The sequence below is a fragment of the Typopeltis vanoorti genome, chromosome 4, assembly GCF_054136105.1.
Source record: "Typopeltis vanoorti isolate ZY-2024b chromosome 4, IOZ_Tvanoo_1.0, whole genome shotgun sequence".
NCBI classification, from domain to species: Eukaryota; Metazoa; Arthropoda; class Arachnida; order Uropygi; family Thelyphonidae; genus Typopeltis; species Typopeltis vanoorti.
Genome location: NC_143552.1, coordinates 59,217,997 through 59,236,031, shown reverse-complemented (window position 1 = coordinate 59,236,031; position 18,035 = coordinate 59,217,997). Strand labels below are relative to the sequence as shown.

Genomic DNA, 18,035 nt, shown 5'->3' with positions numbered 1-18,035 from the left:
TTCCTTTCATAATCCGCTTTTGCTTTTTTTACCACACTCGTTACCTTTCTGGCCTTCACTTTATACCGTTCGTGTGCCTGCAGGTCATCCCTTTCTTTAAATTCCTTCCACAGTTGTTTCTTTTTTTGCAGCTCAAGCTTAATGGTGTTATTCATCCATTTAACCCCTACTTGTTTTACTATTCGGACCTTAGGTATACAATCAGCCATAACCTACTGTAAATGCTCCTTGACCACTTCCCATGCTCTATCGACGTCCAGCCCTTGCAGTTGTACATGCCATGGCACTGATCCAAGCAATCTCCTAAGCTTGTCATACTTGCCAGCACGGTAATTCCACATATACCCTGTCTTAATCGAAAATTCCACACCTTTAGCCACCTCATGATCACTCTCACCAATAGGTGGCAACATGGTCATATTCATTACAGTCAAATTCTCAGATGCTATTACCAGGTCAAGCACTCTCACACCCCTAGTATTTTCAATTACATGCTGTCTCAGATAGTTATCCTTTAATAATTGAATAAAATCCTTTTCCTTCCTCACATGTGTTGTCTCCTCCTTCCAATCAATGTTACCATAGTTGAAATCCCCCATAATAATTACCCTCCTTCCACTCATTTCATCAATTTCCCTATGCATACTATCTCCACCATCTATTCCATCACCTAGTCTATAGCAGCACCCAACTGTATATTTTATTCTGCCAGTCTCAATCTCACACCAAATAGCCTCAAATGAGCTCCTTTCACTATCCTGCGATACAACTTCAATTCTCCTTGGCTGCAGTTCATCAGCTATCATCAATAATACCCCTCCCCCCATTTTATTCTCTCTGTCCCTCCTAAACACACTATAACCTACACATTCTATCCCACTAACTATATCATCTTCTGTCAGCCATGTTTCACTAATGCCAATAACCTGTGGCCAGGAAGAGCCAATCAAGGCCAAAAATTCTTCCTTATTGTTCCTAATACTCCTGGCATTAGTATACATGAAATGCAGTGATCCCTTAGTCCCACCCCTATATTGATGCATTATTCTAAATGACCCATTCCCATTTTTTGTCCTTAGTGCTGGCTCGGGTACATTATATACATTCTTACACTCATCTGTCTCGCTGATGTCTGCATATCCATTCGCCCCCTCCTTGGTAGTTCTAGTTTCCCTGGTTTTGCACATCCATTTTCACTTCATTCAGCAACACTCTTTCCAGTCTCCACACACCAAGTCCATTCAAATGCAGGCCATCCATCTTGTATAAGTCCTTTCGCCCTTCAAACTCATTCCACACGTCCACGAATACCACACCACACCATCTGCATAACCTGCGCATAATGTCATTTGCGATTATGGCCCTCCTTCTAAACTCCTGTCTGTCATACCGCGGCAACAGACTAACCATTCTAACTCTGTCACTCTTTTCTTTCGCTACCTTTAACAATACTTTCAAGTCCTCTCTCATAAAAAATGTATCACCTTTCAATTCATTCGTACCCGCCACAATTATTAATTCTTTCACCCTCTGTTTTTGCACTCTAATACTCTCACTTACATCCTTAAATTTCGCACCCGGTAAGTACGATTTAGTTACACTGCCATCTATCACCCCTCTTAATAATGAGTCACCATACAACACACTTTCCTTAATTTCAGAAACTCTCCCATTCTTGCGCTGTTTATTTACGTTAGCCGAATCACTCTGGAAAGAGTTTTGCAGGTGCTCTAATTGCCGCTGCGCATTTTGTATCACTGCGCGCAACCTAGCGATCTCACTTCCTACAAATAATTCCTCATTATTTTTATCATTTAAACCATTTTCTCTCTCTCTGTATGGTTGCTTTCACTCTTTCTTAGATCACCGCTCTCATTGCCTTCTTGTACATCGCAATTCCCTATCAAGCCACTATTTTCACTCACATTCTGGCAATTCTGGCTTTCTTCAACCATAACTATCTCACAACCTGACACATACTTCAACTCCTCACTTTGCTTACACTTTCTGCACATTCTCCCACCACTATCACTTTCAATCCAAATTCCAGCCTCATTCGGGAATGCATACATCCCACACACATCACATTGGAAGAACTCTCTCACATTATAGTTTTTGAACAATGGCGTCGTATTTTTGGACGCCATTATCTTACGTCGCATTGGCACCATATTCAAATCTATGAAACGTAACGTTATATACTAAATTAAATAACAGAATTCACACCAAAATCCCACAGACACAACAAGCTACCAAAATTAGGCAATATTACATTATGATTTTAACCTATATTCTAATTTTTTACTCAAAATTGTACTTAGCTTTCAGGAGCTCTCTGAAAACACAACCATCCGTCTGGCCCTCTAGCGGGCACTCCACTTATATGAGAACTAAGGTAAATGAAATGGAGGTGCAGAGCATATTACAGAACATTAATGTGAATAGAACTGTGGGATTGGATGGAATACCAGCTTGAGTTTTACGTGAAGCAGCAAGGAAGTGTCAGTGCCCATGACCATATTGTTTAATCTAAGTCTCAGCTCTGGGTTAGTCCCGAGGAGGCGGAAACTGAGTAAGAGTGTAGTTAGCAAGGGTATTAAAACTAGATTTTTTTACTTGGAGTAGTGAATGAGTGGAATAGGTTGCCAGAGTCTGTTTGTGGGTGCCATGACTGTGAATGGAATGAGTCCAAAGCAGTAAGATACTGTGCAAATTGGATAGTTCTTGACATGATGTTTAGGGCCCCCCCCCGATGAGTCTAAGGACTTCTTGGAATTGCCCGTAATAATAATTTCTTCTGATGAGGTGGTAATGCCTATGCTTTTGTGTGATTAAATATTCCTTGACAGAGGATGTTAAATCTTGAATTCCTTTTTGACCTGTGGCTTAAAGCTTCCTTGCCTCACTATGTTTCATTCATCTGTTGTCTCTACCACTCCACTCTACTAATTCTGAAAATCAGCAAATCTAACTACCATAATAGTCATCTTCCTTAATGACAATGTTTACAACTCCAAATGGCTCCCTTTATGCAATTCCACTGACCAAGCTAGATGAATAGTGCATGTACAGTATTTGCTGCAGGCAATGACTTTTTAGCAAATTGTTTATCTCCCAACCAAAACTGCTGTCAATTCTCCCCATTCACACTACAGGATCTTTAGTTAACCATTACTCCTTTCAGGAGTATCAATAAGGTGACTGCTTACCCTTCTTGGTAATTTAGATCCCAATTTCATCTCTAATATAATGCCTTTCTCTGAGCGACTCACAACCTCATCTACTCTGCCACTACAATAATGCCAAGTGGGAAGATCCCCGAGACCTACTTTTCCTTTCTTTGATCAAACAACTGCTTCTGTTCTCCAGATTCAGATACCTGTAACCTTGTTATTGAAATTATTCAATAACAAGGTTAAGTTGGAAAGAGGGCCTTCTGCACACTGTTCAAAATTCCCACTTAACATCCAAGTCATGATGTTTAAATAAAGTGTGTAAGGGTGGTCTGGGGGGGAGGGGGGGGTGACTTATGACAAAAGTGACTCAAGGCAAAAACTCCAGCTTTATTCAGAGCCTACATCTGAAGCCTCCAAATACTTGTAAAATCATTATTAAAATAGTGAATCTGACTTTGAAAGAGCTAAACAGAAAACTCACCTGTGTTAATGGCAGAGGCCTTCTGGTTTTCGCAAAAGCTGCTGGACACATTCGCTCTAGAGACCAAATGTGAGTGTTTTTTTGAGCCACTTCAAGCCTCCAATAAGTGCAAAAGTGGTTACACACTAGATGATGGTAGTACTACAATACTACCTAAAAATAAAGCTGATCTCCTGGCATTATTCTTCTCATCCAAACTCCTGCACAGATGACAAAGGACCTCCCTTCTTCACCTGGAGCATTGCACTGAATGCCTCCCATGGCCTTCTGCCAGAAAGACATCAGAAGAATCTTGACCAATCTGGTACCAAAAAGGTTTCTGGTCCTGATGGTATCAATGGTGCTCAAGAGAAATGCTCCTGAACTAACATCTTTTTTTTTTATCATGGAAATGAGCCCATATTAAAAAAAAGTGATGTGTCAACAAAAGTGAGCAGTAGGTCAATAGTATGACCTACTGCTCTCACCTCAATGCTGTCTAAAGTAATAATAAAGGTTCCACAGTTATATTTTTCAATGCCTGGAGAAATGTCATCTAATCAGTGACCATCAATATGGATTTCACTAATCAAGATCTATAACAGACCTCCCCACATGTGTCATAGAAAGGCTTGGAGAAACCTGTGCTGTTGAACATGACATTTCCAAGGCACCGGAAATGTCATGAAATTGAAACAATTAAAAACATTGCTGAAACAAGGAGACAGCTCCGTTTTTGGTCAAAAATTGAATTATAGGTTGCAGTGTATGGAACAAATCACTGAATAAATTGGTGTAAGAATAAGGCAGCTCCAATAAGCTAGTGCAGAGTTATAACGATACTTGTCCCCCTACTACTTTGCAACTAATATTCATAATTTCTTGTAAATATTTCATTGCAATTTTCATAAAACAGTTGTTTGATATTTTCTGATATATTCCCATGTAGTAATAAATAGTTTTCTAACAACCTTTTGTTACTTATTTTAATTGCCTTAAATTAGCATATTTTTATGTAATTTGGCACAAAAAAGGGGCAACTCTAAATTTTGAAAATTCATCCAGCTTTGAGGAAAAAAGAATTTCACATTAATAATAGTGCTCAAATGTGTATTCATAATGTATATGTTGGCAAAACATTTAATGTAACAGTCTAAAAATTGATAAATTGGAGCTGTCCACTTCTTGCTGAAAATTCTTCAATTGGTTATTAGTTTTCTTTTGGGCATTCACAATGCATGTAATGGTCAAAGATATTCTTTCTTCAAATTTTTCAACTAACAGGTGTTCCTTCCTTGAGGGATCTTTTTCCATAAATGCATAAACGGTATTCTTTCACTGACCTCAAACCACATCCACAGTTTCTGTGATGAGAGAATTCTCCATTCCTTGTACTCATCAGGTATAATTCATTGTAGGTATATAAGCATTTTGAGATTCAAAATCTACAATGAGTGTCCTAATCCATACCATCTTTCAACGGAGTGATAACAACCTAATCACTATCAAGGAGGCTTCCAAAATATAGCTCATCTCTTTTATGGCAAAAAATATTTCAGTTCTTCTTGCTTATGTTTGATAACGCACAACTTAACAGTCAAGATCATATCTTTCTTAACAGTGACTCTTACTCCTAGCCTTTCCCAGCATAATTACATCACTTCCATAGAAAAAAATATGGCATCTTTCTTTGGCCAAGATGTTACTTTTCATCTATCCAACGACTTTATATTATTATTATGGATTCACAAGACTCATTGTGGGAGGCCCACCCTAGAAAATACAAAGTCAATCATACCATTCCTTGAACTCATTCACCATTTTTGCTCTCTCGCCACTGTATCAGGCAATGCATTCCATAGTTCAACCACCCTCCATGCAAAGAAACTGCCATCCTCTTGCTCATGACTTCCTTTGCAACTTCTGGGGATGGTCCCTTATCCTTTCTCTCCACCCCATTCCACCAAATGAAAGAACTCCTCCAGTGTCAACCCTATACCTACCTCTCAACAGTTTAAATGTCTCAATCATATCACCTCTCTTTCTATATACTAAACTTTGCAGTTCACATTTCCTTGGTCTATCCTCATAACTTCATTGTACAGTTCTGATAACATCTTTGTTATCTGCCTCTGCACTCTTTCCAAGGATCATTTATCCCCTTCAAACCCTAGAGACCAAATCTTAGCACAGTAGTCTAGATGTAGTCTGATCAGAACAACTCTTATCTCTGCCCTACAGTATCCTTCTCAGTATTGTAGCAATTCTCTGGGTTAACTTCACCACCTTTGCAATATGTTCAATGAATTTCAGGTTTTTATCAATCATCATCATCATCACCCCAAGATCCCTTGCCTCCCCCACTTCATCCTACTGAGTAGGAATCTCCTTTCTATGTATCCCAAACTGCAAGACTACATTTAACTGAATTAAACTGACACCCCCCCCCCCATTCATTTGTCATTCTGTCCAGATTATTCAAATTCACTAGAAGGGCTACCACATCTGCACTATTACTAATAATCCTTCCTAGCTTCACATCATCTGCAAACAAATATCCACCTACAATCCATTGACAATGTCATTAATATAAAGGCTAAACAACACAGGTCCCAATATTGAGCCCTGTGGGAACCTCACTTGTAACCTTCTGCTTCCTTGATATTGCCCCACCATACACAACTCTTTGATACCTATCAGACAGCCAATTCCCAATCCAATTCACTAATCTAACATCTAAACCCATGTGCTGCAACTTAGATATCAGTTTATGATATGACACCATTCAAATGTCCTTATAAAATTCAAAATGCATATGAATATGCATTTCTCTCATCAACGGCTCTTGTTACTTTATTATAAAAGGCAAAGATTACTAAAACAACAGTGCACCATAACAAATCCATGCTGACTTTCACAGATAACATTACCTTTATCTGCCTAATACTGTAAATGATCTCTCACTAATTTCTCCAAAATCTTAACTACCGAGGAAATACAGTGATTTATAGTTTGCCACTTCCATTCTACTACTACCCTTATGCAATGACACTATCCTGCCCTCCTTCCATTCTCTGGGCACCTTTCCCATGGCCATACTAATTGAAAATTCAGGTCAATGGAGCTGTCAGTTCTTATCACATTCTATCAAACCCATGGCAAATTCCCATTCAGTCCCATTGTTTTACTGATATTCAGAGTACTCAGTATTTGAAACACACTCTCTTCTTGAACTTCTAAACTTCAAATCAGTCCTATCCCTCTCGTATTAAAACCTTCTTCTCCAGGATGAAATACCCCAATAAAGAGTTAATTGAAAAACACCACTATGTCCTTTGCATCAGTCAGGCTTATCCAACAATATCATTTTTTTCACAATCATTTCTTCTCCTACTGACCACATAATGAAGGAATTCATTAAGATTTTTTTTGGATCTCAGGACCAATCTCTTCTCATATTCCAGTTTTGCCTTTCTTACCATACTAGTCACTCTCCTGGTCTAAGTCTTATATTCTTCATGCATCTGCAATTGCTCTCCACCCCACACCTTATATCGCTACCATAACCTCGTTTTTACCTGCCATTCCCATTTGACATTGTTTGTCATTCAATTTACACCAAATTGTGTTCTCTTTTTCACTCATGGTATGCAACATGCTTGCAAGTACTGATGATATCTTGCCCTTCCAATTACCCCATACACAGAACTGCTTCAAGCTGAACTCTAAGACTATTAATAATCATCTGCCTTATTCCACATACACTTCTTTCTCTTTGATACTCCTTCATGTCTGTTCATCTTCGAAGTCACTGTAGTCACTGTTTCCTACCAGGGACAGGGATACCATCTCAGTTATAATCAGATCTTCTAATGCTATGACCAAATCAAAAACTCTTGAACCTCATGTTCCTTCTACTATATGTTGCCTAAGACATTTGTCCCTCAACAATTCCAGAAATTACATTCCTTACTACTGCATGCAGTTTCCTCTTCCCAATTTATACTGCTGTAGTTAAAAATCTCCCATAATAATCATTATTTTTGCACTTGCCAAGCTCAACTGCCTAAACATCTCCTGCTCTTCATCCTCTACGCTCCCTGGCTTATAAGAAGATGCCACTAAATATCCTGTCCTACCCACCACAAACCTTACACCACATGCTCTCAAAACCATTAGTGCCATTGTCCTCCAAATCCTCCACTCAACTCATCACTTATAAGTAGCACTCCACCACGAAGACTGCCCTTCCACACCTGAAAAAAAATGCCATATTTGCTATTTCTGTCAGTATATCAACTTCCATCAACCATGTCTGAGTGATCCCAATAATCTTTGGACAGGCTGATTAGCACTAACAATTCATCTCCTTTATTCTGGATACTACTGTAATTAGTATAAAGAATAATCAATGCACTGCCACTGTTTCTATATATATATATATATATATATCATTATTCATTCCAGACTCCACTGGATTTTGCAATTACACTATGTATTCTCTCTTCTCTCAAGCAACTATCATAAGAGTTCCCCTCTGTCCATCCACCCTGATAATTCTAGTTTCCTGCATCAACACACTGACTTGTTTGGAGAACAACATTCTCTCCAGAAGCCATCTCTTGCATACAATTTCTTTCTGTCCTCAAATCCCTTCCAAGCATCCATGTAATCCAAGCTTCTCTTTTGACACATTCTGACTATCATACTATTCATTATTGATGCTCTTCTTAGCAGCTCTACATTATTATATATGAGAAACACATTCACAATCTTCCCTCTCTGTTTTCTTCTGTACAACCTCAAACACGAACCTCAGATTTCTCACCACCTGATTCACACTGCCTCTCAAGTCATTTGTGCCCACAATCACCTCATCCACTTTTAACCTTGCTTAATTGCCATAGTTACACTGTCTATCATTCTATCTTGCACACAATGGATCATCGAATTTGCATACATCACACCCCTTACCACTCTGTATTCAAGATACCAAGTAATTTTATATAAACATGGTTTTTAATCTTATTTCCCAAGTAAACAAACAGACAAGTAAGTCAAGTTTGTGCCTGCACATAGTGCAAGTCTGAGGCAACTCATGGTAAAGGTGGAACAAGCTCTGATCACTTTCCTTAGTATTTTTCCCTTAATGTAAAGCACATCCCCTTGCAGAGATGTATATGCTATGCATTAAAGGCACTGGTCACTACCAGTTTCGACCTTTATTGAGGTCTCGTCAGTGGGAGCCAGACCTGACAATGCTAAGGCTGAAGTAATGCAGAGCTTATGAATTTTACCTAAACAAGTTGCCACAAGGTGCTTAGACCTTATTAAATAAAATCTCAGGATGAGAGACAGATGTAGAAAGATTTTTAATTTGGGTATTTTATGTATTTAAGATACCAAGTAATTTTATATAAACTTGGTTTTTAATCCTATTTCCCAAGTAAGCAAACAGACAAGTAAGTCAAGTTTGCACCTGCACGTAGTGCAAGTCTGAGGCAATTCATGATAGTGCCACTCTAGGCAACTCGTGGTAAACGTGGAACAAGCTCAGATCACTTTTCTTAGTATTTTTTCCTTAATGTATAGTACATTCCCTTGAGGATATTGTATGATGCTATGCATTAAAGGCACTGGTCACTACCAGTTTCAACCTTTATTGAGGTCTCGTCAGTGGGAGCCAGACCTGACAATGCTAAGGTTGAAGTAATGCCGAGCTTATGAACATTAAGGTTGGAGTTATGCAGAGCTTACATAAGCTTATGTATTCAACTTGGTATCTTGAATACATAATATACCCAAGTTAAAAAACTTTCTACATCTATCTCTCATCCTGAGATTTTATTTAATAAGGGCTAAGCACCTTGTGGCAACTTGCTTAGGTAAAATTCATAGGTTCTGCATTACTTCAACCTTAGCATTGTCAGGTCTGGCTCCCACTGATGAGACCTCAATAAAGGTCGAAACCAGTATGGGTAGTGACCATTGCCTTTAATGCATAGCATCATACATCTCTGCAAGGGGATGTGCTTTACATTAAGGGAAAAATACTAAGGAAAGTGATCAGAGCTTGTTCCACCTTTACCACGAGTTGCATAGAGTGGCACTACCATGAGTTGCCTCAGACTTGCACTAATTGCAGTGCAAACTTGACTTACTTTGTCTGTTTGCTTACTTGGGAAATAGGATTAAAAACCAAGTTTATATAAAATTACTTGGTATCTTGAATACATAATATACCCAAGTTAAAAAACTTCCTACTCTTACGACTCTGTCTCTACCTTGTTCACTTGCATTCCTCACTCTCTCTCTCTCCTTGTTCTCCAATTTACCTGCCATCCCAGTCATCTCTCCATCCATGGTTCCTGCACTGTCTCGTCTTCCTCTCATTCCCTCTCTTCCACTGGTCCTAGTATTTTCTTCCCTTCTATCATCCCATAACCATCTCTCAATCCAATCTAATTGACTTCATGTTATTGTTTCCATTCTCCTAACCTCTTCTTTCATGCTTCTTAAATTGTTCCTCATACATTCCACTTCTTTACTCTGCACAAATCCCAAATCTGTCCAATCTTGGAATACTGCTTTCACAACCACTCCAAGGTGATTCCAGTTATGGACAATCCCTTTCTCAAAGAGGCTGATTTTGTATTGTGTCTTTTCAATAGATATTTGCATGGGTGCTGTTCCAAAGAAACACCATCCATCATGCTCCCCCGACCTCCTCCATTTCTACCAAATCTATAGTAATATGAGCAACAGATGCTCAACATCCTTTTAGGGTTGAAATGCTGAGTCATTGAACCTAATAATTCTATTCATCTTTCATTAAACCTACTTCATTTCTGTGGAGTGGCCATCTCCAAAGACTATCCCTCAGCTTCTCAAGTTCTTCAAAAAATATCAACCAAATCACTTTGCTCTTGATTCCAGTCCACAGACAGCATTTATTTTATATAGGTCTAACAGCCTATTTCTATATCAGGTGATATATAAAACTTCAAAAACAAATGAACAATATTTTCCTGTCTATTTAATCCTTTTGGCTCACAGATGTTATAAGCACACCAAAGATGTTCCGCTTCTGTTAAAAAAAGTTGCTAACCATTAATCCACTTACTGCATTAAGGCCGGTATATGAATATATGAACTCACTTAAAGCTATGCCTTCAAAATGAAAAGTTTTCTCTCATCACAATATCATTGTATCTTAAAAAACAGTTATAACATTGCATCCTCAAAAAAATAGTTATATCCCAAGTTAGAAAAAATAAGGAAGAATGTGGAACTTTGACTCTGGAATAACACATACATGGTCTGGCTATTAAGACCTCCAAACAACCAATGTCTTGGCAGTCAAACTAGGTGATAAATATTATTTGTCACTGTTTCTAATATGCTCAGTCCTTCTCTCATGAGGCATTAATATTACAATTCGATCTCTATTTTCTTTTTCTCTTCTCAAGTTTACTATACATTGATAACTTAATATCATGTTCTCCCCTATCACAGAAATAAGACTCCAAACTTCAAATAGTATCAGTGATGCCCTCTGGTTGAAAGATTGCATGGAACCATTATAATGGCTTTTAAATAGAAGATAAGTTAGCTAGTCTTGTACAAAGGTGGCAGGGTTTTTCATTCTGGATACTCAGGATTTTCACACTACAAAAGAGACAAACCAGCTGGAAGAATACACACAATTTATAGACATAACACAACAGTCTTATAGCCTTAGTTATGTCAGCCATAAATACCGAATTTCAATATATCTCAGTGATTTACTGAAATTCAATATATAGAACTTCAATTAGAATGATTAGAAAATCAGTTTGATTCGGCATTACTTATTAAAAATTAGAGCAATTTTCATTTTTTATGAAGTATAAGAATTAGAAGAATAATTAAACCAAATGAATGATATGCAAAATTTAAAAAATACACATACCAATAATAGCTAATGAGGGCAAGTGCTGGAACAGAGAGAATAAGTTGCAATGTACGTCGATTTGGAATAAATGCTGCAGCTAATCCAAGAAGAAGTTCTCCAACAGCAAAACTTACTTGCATTAAATTACCACAAAGAGCACGTTTTGTTGGGCCTACAAACTCTGAAGCTGTTAAAGAAAAAAAAAAAAAGGGCGGGAAATCATTATATACATGTATGTGTGTAAAACATCTCTTTGGCTAGATAAAGAAAAGAAAAATCAACATAAGGCAATATGTCAATGCTTATATAATTATCCATATTGTTCAATTTCTTGGCCATCCTACATGTTGTGGGGGGGGGGTGAAAGCAAGAAGAAAGGGGACCTATTGTTGTCTGTTTCAGGGCTATCCATTAAGCAGTGGAGTAAGAGGAATTCTTTCGGAAGTGATAAAAGATAACTAAGCATGGACATAGTCATAAAATTAAAAATTCATTTTTCATCATTCAGAGTGACTTAAGTCCTATATGTTTTTCTATTTTGGGAGTGAAAGCAAACATTCCTTTAAAAAAAATTATGCCACTTTATTATTTTTTTCCTAAAAACATTTTTGCTTCTCCAAACTTCTCTACTAATGCTGGAGTGCCTCAAAGCTATTCTTTTTCTTCTCTGTCTCATTCATATACTAACAAGTTTTCATTGCAAATCCTGCCACTAGATCTATGGTGTTTATATACAGTATATATATATATATATATATATATATATATATATATAAAATAAGTTAAATGACTATTACCGAGAGAAAAGATGGCAAGATATATTTAACAAGATACTACTAGTTTACTAGTTTCATTATAAGAACATCATCAGGTATCATACTCAAAGAAATATATAAAAAATTACAGAGACTTAAAATTGTATTAACAGAACAAGTGAAAAACAGTAGCATGTTTGAAAAAAATGCAAGTATGAGTTCCATACAAACGAATACTACGCGCTGTCGCGAGTGCGCCAGTACTGAACAGAAGCAACGTGTGCGTCCGAGAGATTGTAACTCAGGCTGTTGTTGATATGAGAGGAATCTAGAGAAATTTTAATCTAAATTAAAATCATGGAATGACAATGCCGCCGCCATTTTTTTTTTTTTTTCTCTGCAGATTACTAGGTCTAATATTAATTATTTCGTTTAGGCAAGAAAAAAAAAACCCACACTAATAATATCGGTAGCGTATAACGTTTACAGCCACACTTTAACAATTACACATATATACTTAATTATTCCTAGTAAAACTTATCTGATTACTTAGATTACTTCATTATTCTTGTTGAGAGGCTTATACGCTGGTTAAACATAATAACTAATATTTAAGGAATTGACAGCGTATACTAGAAATATAGATTAAATAAACTTTAATATATACTTTCCGATATTTCGGCGAACGTCACATTGCCATCTTCTTGGGAACTTACTAAAAGACACGTGCACACAAGTACTAATAACAGCAAATGAGACTGAAGCTAGGAAGCTAGCGTTTCCTAAAGTCCTGATGGTGCCCCCTGGAGGCTATATTGGTAGTTCTTGGCCTTTGGGCTGAAGTTCTTCTGATAAAAGTTTCCCAAATTTGGGGCAGTTTCATGCATCCAAATTTGTTGAGGTTTGGCATGTTCCTAAGGGCCGAGGCTGATTCCATGAATAGTCTTTCATACTTGAACTTGCTGCGGTGTATTATTGTGGCTTTCTTCCATCTTATTCTGTGGCGAGTATCCAGAGCGTGGTCTGCAAGCCCAGAGTGGCTGTACTGGTAAAATCGGATGTAATCCTTGTGTTCTGAGATTCTGATATTAGCTGTCCTGCCTGTTTGGCCAAAGTAGGACAGTTTACAGCTGCAAGGGACCTGGTATACACCAGGTAGGTCTAGGGGAAGTGGTTGGTCTTTGGTGGAGCGGATAAGGGATGCCAGTTTTTTATGTGGTCTGTAGCAAGTGGTCAAGTCATATTTTTTTTAGGATTTTATTGATTTTTTCCGAGGTGCCTCTGATGTAGGGAATCGTGATAGATTTAGAGTAATATTTTTTGTGAAGGGGAGGGGGTAGTGGGTTGTGGATAACTGGGTTAAGTATTTTTTGGAGGGGGTAGCCGTTGGCTGAGAAAGTGTCACGGATGTGATTTAGTTCAGTGGTTAGGGCTTGATCATTAGAACAGATTATTTTTGCCCTGTTGAATAATGTTTTAATAACTCCATATTGTTGTGAGGGGGGGGGGGATTGTTGGTGAATGTATCTGCCTGTATGGGTGGGTTTTCTATAAACTGAGAAAACCAAGGTTCCATCAGGTTGGCGGGTGACTAGTGTGTCTAGGAAGGGGAGGTTATTGTTTTCCTCTTTTTCCAGGGTGAATTTGATTCTAGGGTGTTGGTTGTTCAAGTGTGTTAGGAAGGAGAGGAGTGAATCCGGGCCATGTGGCCAAATAGCAAAAACATCATCAACGTAGCGAAGCCATATGGTAGGTTTTTGTGGGGCTGAGTTTAAGGCTTTCTCTTCAAACATCTCCATGAAGAAGTTGGCCAAGGGTGGGGAAAGTGGTGAACCCATGGCTGTCCCCTCTATCTGTTTGTAGAATTTTTCCTGCCAAACGAAATAGCCTGAGTTCATTGTAAACTGAAATAGGGCTGAGATATCGGGAGGAAATTTAGCTTGGATTAGCTCTAAGGTTTCTTTGAGGGGGACATTCGTGAATAGGGAGGAGACATCAAAACTGACCATTATGTCATTATGTTGGAGTGTAAGGTTTTCTATACTGGCTTTGAAGTGGGCTGAGTTTTTTTATGTGTGATGGTGTATTGCCAGTATAGTGTGAGAGCGCTTTGGCTAAATGCTTGGCTAGTTTGTAAGTGGGGGAATCAATGCCATCCACTATGGGACGTAATGGCACATTTTCTTTGTGTATTTTTGGGAGCCCATATATGCGGGGGGGGGGGGGGTCTAGACACTTTCTCAGCCAACGGCTACCCCCTCCAAAAAATCCAAAAAATATTTAACCCAGTTATCCACAACCCACCACCCTCTCCCCTTCACAAAAAATATTACTCTAAATCTATTACGATTCCCTACATCAGAGGCACCTCGGAAAAAATCAATAAAATCCTAAAAAAAATATGACTTGACCACTTGCTACAGACCACATAAAAAACTGGCATCCCTTATCCGCTCCACCAAAGACCAACCACTTCCCCTAGACCTACCTGGTGTATACCAGGTCCCTTGCAGCTGTAAACTGTCCTACTTTGGCCAAACAGGCAGGACAGCTAATATCAGAATCTCAGAACACAAGGATTACATCCGATTTTACCAGTACAGCCACTCTGGGCTTGCAGACCACGCTCTGGATACTCGCCACAGAATAAGATGGAAGAAAGCCACAATAATACACCGCAGCCAGTTCAAGTATGAAAGACTATTCATGGAATCAGCCTCGGCCCTTAGGAACATGCCAAACCTCAACAAATTTGGATGCATGAAACTGCCCCAAATTTGGGAAACTTTTATCAGAAGAACTTCAGCCCAAAGGCCAAGAACTACCAATATAGCCCGCCAGGGGGCACCATCAGGACTTTAGGAAACGCTAGCTTCCTAGCTTCAATCTCATTTGCTGTTATTAGTACTTGTGTGCACGTGTCTTTTAGTAAGTTCCCAAGAAGATGGCAATGTGACGTTCGCCGAAATATCGGAAAGTATATATTAAAGTTTATTTAATCTATATTTCTAGTATACGCTGTCAATTCCTTAAATATTAGTTATTAGATTACTTCATATTTAATATGAAGTAATCTAATATTGATTTCCATCCTCTTGTTGCCCAAGTATATTTATGTATGTCTTTATGTTTATAGAAGGAATTCATTATTTTTAGGTTATTATAAACTACAAAGTCAATCAATTTTTACCATTCCTGTTTAGAGTGTGTTCTCCATGTATTCCTATATTATTATTAATTTTCGTGTTTCCAATTCTTGCATTTAAGTGTCCTGCTAAAATTGTGTAATCATTTTTATTTCTTTTATTATATATGTTTTGTAGCTGATTATAAAAATCAGTATTATCCTGTTCTCTTCCTTCTTCTGGAGCATATAAACCAATTATTGTTAAATAGCCTCTATCTATTTTTATTCTAGCTTCCATTATTCTTTCATTCCATAATTTATAATGTTTTAACTGTTTTGAAAGGGAGTTATGAATCCAAATCATGACTCCTGCTTGTGCTCTTTGGTCTCTGTCAACTCCACTGTATATCACATTAAAATTTTCATTTCACATGGTTCCTTTTAATTTCTTTTTTGTTTCAGTGATTACTGTTATTTTAAAATTTCTTTCATTTAATAACTGGTCTAATTCTATTTCTTTATATGCTATTCCTCTTACATTCCAGTTTGCTATGTGTATTATATTTTGTCGTTTCCATTTTTGTTTTACCTTTTCCATTCCAGGGTCATTTCCCATAGATTCAATGCGATTATCTTTTTCTGTCAGCTTACAAGTATGTTCTCCATGTCAGGGGACTAGCCTGACAATGGAATAGTTCAGTGGTAGGGCTGCTACCTTAAGGCTTCTGAACTAGCCTTCTTCCGAATTTAAACCCATAGGAGGAATAGGATATATTGAAGGGGAAAGAGTAGATTATATAAGAATTATAGTAAGGTTTATAGAGAGGGCATAGTTGTAAGGCCAGAAATGAAAACCCCATGGCCCTCGAGTACTCTAATATCATAAGAGTCATAAAATAAGAAGAGTTGGCTGATAAGGCCTTATAGGAAAGATTAAAGTAAGTGGATCTTCCTCAAAGTAGAAGGAGAGGATAGATCCAGCTAGGGGTCCATGGGAGTGCTGCTTCCCTTACAATCAAGATGATTGCCTCTTATAGCCCTGTTGGTCCACGAGTCCTTATTCAGTATATTCGGATCACCCCACCATATATATACACGCACGCATGCACACAAAAATGTTATTGAATTGGTTAAATTCATTATATTTTTTGCCTGTATTTGGAGGAGATTTTTGCTATATCGACACTGTTGCAGTAACTGTCTACACCAGTTGCGCACTCAGGATTTAATTTTTTTTTTGGGGGGGGGGGGGGAGATTTGAGTAGACTATTTGAGAATACACACTACACATTGAATACGACCTATGACCGATTATCTGCAGTGATCGCCAATACATGATTCCCAGTCCTCTGGCAAACTAGGGCTCGGTCTGCCAGAACACTACTTCGTTTGCCTTGTGTTCACAGTGGTCTTGATTCCGAGAGCTATAGGGTATTCTCACCTTATGTGACCGCTAATTCATAAGTAGTATAGAAATAGAAAACACGACACAACGTAAATATAAAAATGAATTTTAATTAGGAAAAGATTTGAAAATTTTCAAGTATATTTTTCCTTTTTCTTTTGGAGGGGGCCAGGGCTCCTTGGCCCTCCCCCTGAGTGCACCACTGGTCTATACTGCCTTCATTTGTAATGGAGTTTCCTCAATATTTTGCCATTTTTTATAGTAATTTTTATTGACTGATCTTATTTCTGCTTATTATGAGTATTTTAATCATTCCTTTCTTTTTTTGAAGGGCAATGATATGAATGAAAATGTTTTATACAAGGTTTTTATTTTAAAAAAAGAGTCTTAGAAATCCATTGTATCATGCTCTTGGCACAGTAAGTTGCATAACATTCAGACTTTTCAGTTTCTTGGATAGTGGTTGTTTGAAATAATCAGATATAGGATCAAAGGTGAAAATAAGCCAATTCTGATATGAAACCCTGAGTCAGAGATGGAACTTTAGGAAATCAGAAATCATGTAACTTGGTACATTTTTATATATACACACACACACACACACACACATATATATATATATATATATATATATATATATATATATATATCAGGAGCGAATGTTCCGGGTATGCTAGGTGTGGGGTGCTCATCCACGAAATATCAAAATCACCGATATTATATTTTTGCATTTATTCTCGTTAAAGATTCCCGCAATTGTTTGCAGACTTCGCACGATTCCTAAAATTGATCACAATATACTAATACTTCTTGAAGAGGACACTTTTCGATGCTTAAACATTGCGTCACATTCGCGTTAATAGCCCGGGTGTGTTTTCAAAATGCATATACCTTTGAGCCCTTTGAAAAGATGTAAAGAGGGTGCAGTGGGTCAAATTCTTAACATTTTAGTATTTTTAAACCGCTGAGAAGGTGAGACTGGATGAGCTAACATTTTGAGCTCACCCAGCACCTAGCAGCTGTGATTGGTTATTGTATCAACCAATCCAATTGAATGTTATCACTTGTCATGAGTGAGCTCTTTCTGTATATCTGATGGCTGTATTACAAACAGCTGTTACACATCTTTTCTGGAACTGAAAATTTGAAAGTGTATATTTAGAGAAAAAACCTAAATGT

General features: G+C 37.8%; 1 protein-coding gene across 2 annotated transcripts in view; it reads right to left on the bottom strand.

The window, feature by feature from the left end:
- The window catches only part of LOC150107347 (organic cation transporter protein-like), a 287,152-nt gene that overhangs the window by 167,554 nt on the left and 101,563 nt on the right, over positions 1-18,035 (bottom strand). For both annotated transcript variants that reach the window (XM_090391214.1, XM_090391215.1), the window contains exon 5: positions 11,588-11,756. In XM_090391214.1, coding sequence (XP_090247340.1) covers positions 11,588-11,756 — 169 coding nt within the window. The remainder of the gene's footprint in view (positions 1-11,587; positions 11,757-18,035) is intronic.